Source organism: Plasmodium relictum (genome assembly GCF_900005765.1).
Source record: "Plasmodium relictum strain SGS1 genome assembly, contig: PRELSG_00_v1_158, whole genome shotgun sequence".
NCBI lineage: Eukaryota > Apicomplexa > Aconoidasida > Haemosporida > Plasmodiidae > Plasmodium > Plasmodium relictum.
In genome coordinates, this window is record NW_021628839.1 from 509 (window position 1) to 5,849 (window position 5,341).

The 5,341-nt window shown below is 19.1% G+C and overlaps 1 protein-coding gene across 1 annotated transcript, besides 1 other annotated feature; it reads right to left on the reverse strand.

The window, feature by feature from the left end:
- Positions 1-204: 204 nt before the first annotated feature.
- On the reverse strand, positions 205-957 carry PRELSG_0015400 (hypothetical protein; the record flags this gene model as incomplete). Its single annotated transcript, XM_028677845.1, has 1 exon — positions 205-957. One exon carries the CDS (start codon positions 955-957, stop codon positions 205-207), a length of 753 nt encoding a protein of 250 aa, XP_028531357.1.
- A 3,421-nt stretch (positions 958-4,378) lies between these two features.
- Positions 4,379-5,341: part of a repeat region that runs on past the window's edge.

The following is a 5,341-nucleotide window of genomic DNA, read 5'->3' on the forward strand; positions in this document are numbered from 1 at the left end:
TTATTCTAGTTTCTTAATTTTACAATAAAACCAATAGCAATAAACTGGAAATATAACCCATTCCATTATAATTTATTCATAAATCCTTATAGAAAATATATATATGCATTTTATTAATGTAAGCCTTTTATAAATCCTAATTTTATTCATTAAAAAAAAAATCATAAAAAATTAGTAACTTCATTATTAACTTTATTTGAAACTTCAATTAGTCCTTTCATTCTTTGCTGAACCTAATTCATTTGGATATAGTTCATCAAATAAGTCTCGGATGCTTTCACTTATTCTTAATGCCATGGAATTTACCATATGTTCTTGTAACACAACCTTTGAATCATTAAAAGTATTATTAACTAATCCTTTTATGGAATCTATATCATCTATAACACGATTTCTCTCCTCTTCATTACTTTTACAACTCGCTTCTTTTAATACATGATATGATAACACATTCTCAAACATGTAAAGTTTTAATCTACAATTAATTTGATCAGTTGTTAAAGGTCCATCAGAAAATATTTCCCTAATACGACAAATTATCCTCATTGCCATATTTCTAATTTTTTCTTCTGAATATATAATTTTATAAGTTCTAAGCAATGGTAAAATTATGTTACAAAAAATTCCAATGTTATTCATAGCATCTTCATTCAAACCCCCAAAATTATCAACGACCTTTTGCGTTGATAACTTAAGAGCTAAAAATTCTATATCACCAGCGGTAGATACAGATAAAGATTCATCATATGTTAGTGAACCATCATGTTTACGTTTCCTATTTAATCCTAAAGAACTACCTTCTGCAAGATTTCTTTCTTTTTTATGACATATTTTTAAATCAAATTTATGTAATATGTCATTAGGTATAGTTACAAATAAATTAACCTTATATAAAAGTGTTATATATAAGCTGAAGCATAAAATACTAAAAAAATATAATACTTTTAAATTTTTCATTTAAAGAAATAAATAAATATAAAAAAAATAATAATTTTCTCTACAAAAACATAAATCCTAAAAATCTATACATGTATATATAATTCTAAAAAAAAATGATAAAGAACAATTTTTTTTTTTTTTTACTTTTAAAATTAATTTCTATATTATTAACAAAAATATAAATATAAACAAAAAATTTTAATAATTATTTCTCTAATAATTTTCTTCTAATGTTCACCTTTTAGAAACATTATAAAAATTCTATAATTATTAAAATAAAAAAAGAGTAATTTTATATAAAAATATCCACTATTGTATGATATTTTATATCTAAACAAGTAATAATAATAAAAGTATAAAAATATTTATATGAAATATGCCAAATTAATTTTAAAACAAAAGTACATGATCTAAAAAAAAATTAAAATATACCTAAACAAAAAAAGAAATCAACTAACGAGAACTCAAAATTCAAGCTACCAAATAATTATAAATAAAAAACCATGCAAGAACAAAAATTAATTTGTAAAAAGCAAAATGTAAAGCATATATTTCATTTATTTATACTTTTTTATTTTAAATAATTTTACAAATAAAGAAAAAAGGTATAATTATTATTTTTTTCTACATTTATATAATAAAGGGCAAAAAATTCACATCTATATAAAGTTGAAATTTATAGAAAATCCCAAATATAATCGAAAGAATCTTTCCTTTACGCTCAATAATACAAATTATATTTAAATAATTTAAAATAAGTAGAATGTTCCATATCAAAAAAAAAATTAAAACAAACTAAAATTAAAAAAAAATTAAAACAAACTAAAATTAAAAAAATTAAAACTAAAATTAAAAAAAAAATAAAACAAACTATAATTAAAAAAAATTAAAACAAAGTAAAATTAAAACAAATAAATATCAAAATATACTATAAATGTTTTAATATCAAAATTTTATACTTTCAAACAATTTTCTTTAGTTTCATATAAAAATATTTTATCTTTGGATCAAAATTCTTTTCTAAAAATATGAAAAAATTGTCAAAAATTAGGAACTAAAAAATAAATGAGAATTATTCTCTTATATCATATTGATGAAAAACTTTATAATTATTTATTTTTAAAATTATAAAATATAAATAATTTCCTTTTTTTTTTTTATGAAATTTTTATTTTAAGATAAATAACTTATTGAATTTTTTTTTTGATAAAATATTAAGCATATGTTGACGTAATGGTATGTATTAATTATAATTTCTTCCTTTTTAATAATTATAAATTTAATTAATATTTATTAATATATTTTTGTGACTAAATATGCATGGTTATTATAATTATGATTTATATCCTATAATACTTATTTTTAATTTTTGTTTTTATTATTTTATGTTTTCTTTACCTTAATTTATCTTTTATTTATAATTTAAAAATTTATTATGAATATTATATATTACATAATATGTATTTTTAACATTATTTTTATTATGCTATTTTTCATTAACTTTTTTATAAAAATTTTGAATAATTATAAATCAACAATATACTTTATTACTTATATTTTTTTTAATTGTTAAAATTTATAGTTAAAAAAAAAAAATATAATAAAATAATTTATTTTTATTATATCTTACATAAAAAAATATATCACGAGTAACTTAAGTGTTTATCAATATAATATGAAGAAATTAATTTTTATTTTCTATGAGCATTTCTTTATATATTTATTCCAGTAAAAATACAGTTACCAAGAAAAAAAAATTCTAATATCGTCCGATTTTTCCCAAATTTATTGAATTTATATACGCATGCTACAAATATTTCATATTTAAAATAATTACCATATATTATATTTTTTAAATGTATATCCGATTTATTAATAGGCTCTTTAATGACTCTGTCAGAGTATTAAATAAACAGATTAATAAAGAGCATGTATAATTCAATATACTGATTTTTAGTGTATTGGTTAAAAAAAAAATGTTATTTACCTTTTGTAATATAATATTATCTTACTAGTTAGGAAAATATAAGTTAACCATGCACTAACACTAGTTAAAAAAAAATATATATATAGCTATATTTTTTTTTATTTATTTTTTTTTTATATATCTTAGTAATTTAAAAGCAAAAAAAATTTATATATGCATCTTTTTTTTTAATTTTATATATATTTGTAATTTAAAAAAAAAAACTTAATTTTTTTTTTTTTGGCTGCTCATGTCTTTGAGTTAAGATTATTAATTTTTAATTAAAATATAAAAATTGTGTTAAAGTATAATGCTTGTATTATAATCGATTTGTTTATTGTGAAATAACATTTGATAACTTAGGGTTTATTTTTTTTACTTGTTATAACTTAATTATTTGTTTATGTTTCTAAATTAAAAAAAATATTCTTATTCTTTGTAAATAAATGCACATTTTTCAAAATAAATATATGTTTGCTAAGAAAAATAGAATTGCTTCAAATTAAATGTTATATCTGATAAATATTTCTATGCGTAATATAAGAATAAGTATATACATGAAAAATATGTATGTTTAGTTACGCTTACTCTTTATTAGTTTGTTCAGTATTCTAACAAAGTCACTGAACAGCTAATTAATATATCAACTGAATAAACTTAGTTTCACTAGTGTTATTATTTATCTAAGTTAATACAGCTTATATGGCATAAGATGATAAATCAGTATAAATAGTACTTAGTTTTCCTAATTTGGGAAATGATAAATAATCTATTTCATCCATTTTATTTTTAATTTGCTAAGGTACTTGTTAATGTTCTTCTGGTTAACAAAATTATGTGCATTAACTTTTTGTATATAATAACTACCTAAAATATAAATAAAGAAATTTAGCCTCGCACACAATGTTATCAAAGCCAATCACTCATTTTTAGATAAATAATCAATAGCCGAGAAAAAGAAAAAAATTCTTTAATTTATTTTTTTTAACTTTTTTGGTTTTGTAAATAAAGATATTTTAATTTTTATTTTTATTTTTTTGGGAAAGATTAAATTTTTTTTTGGAAGAAAAATATATAATATATATTTTTAAAAAAGAAAATAAACGAATTTAAAAATCAAAAGCTTTTGAGGATGCATAAACTTAAGTGAAAGGCATAATCTTTAATCAAAGATATTATGTATGTATATTTATATAAGGTGTTTATTATATGTTAGTTATATGTTATTTATTAAAGACTTATAAATTATTAAATAATTAAACAGTTTATCATCTTAATTTAAATTCACTAAAAAAAAAAAGCATAAACCAATAAAAATATTATTCACATTGCAAAAATTCTCTTTATTAAATTGTTCATTCAATACCTTAGCGAAGTCATTAAATGAGCAATTAATAAATCATCTTCATTTCATTCAAACTTTTTTAGTCAACAAAAAATATAATTTAAAGTCTCAATTTGAAAATTTTCTTCTATAATTTCTTTAATAATTAGAAGCTCCTAAAAACGATCTTAATAATTTCTTTGATTTAAATCGTTCTGCTTTAATAATTGTTTCTATTATATATTAAGAAGGTCTTATTCTTTTTTTATCTATTACTTTCCCCAAATATGTAATAGAAGTTTTATACAACTCACACTTTTCGATATCTATTCTAATTTATTATCTATAAGCAATTTATAAACTCTTTTAAAACACTATGATGCTCAATTATTGTTTTTGTTAAAATGATGATGCCATCAATATACACAACATAATTTTCTTGAATTAATTTCATAGAAATATTTTCCATTATTCCTTGAAAATACATAGGACTTGTTTTCAATTCAAACGGTAGCGCGTTAAATACAAATGTATCACTTATGAGAATTACAAACAAATGTATATTGCTTACTATTCTCTTCTAATGCAATATTCCAAAAGCCATTTTTGAGATATATTTTCGAAAACCATTTAGTACTATGAAAATTTTGAAATATATGTTTCATATGGGGAACAACATGTAAATCATCTAGTATAAATTTATTTAGATAACAATAATCTATAGTGGTTATTCATTGTCCACCATTCTTTCGTATCATTACAATAGGTAAAGTCCACTTTTCATTAACAACATTACTTATAGAATTCAATTGTAGCATTTCATCTATTTTCTGATGTAATATTTTGAATATTTCTCCACTTAATGCTTTAGGACTATAACAACGAGTTTTTTCTCTTACCTTAATAGAAACTTTACATTTATCGTTAGGTTTCATATTTTTATTCTCTTAAAGTTTAATACTCTTTTCTAATAAAGTTTTCACTTTATCTTTATTCTTCTGATCATTAAAATTATATTTGTCAATAAAATTCTGTATGACTTCTTTATTTAATTTTTGTACTTTTTCTTCTGTATCTTCGATATTAACTTCTATAACATAAACATTCTTTTT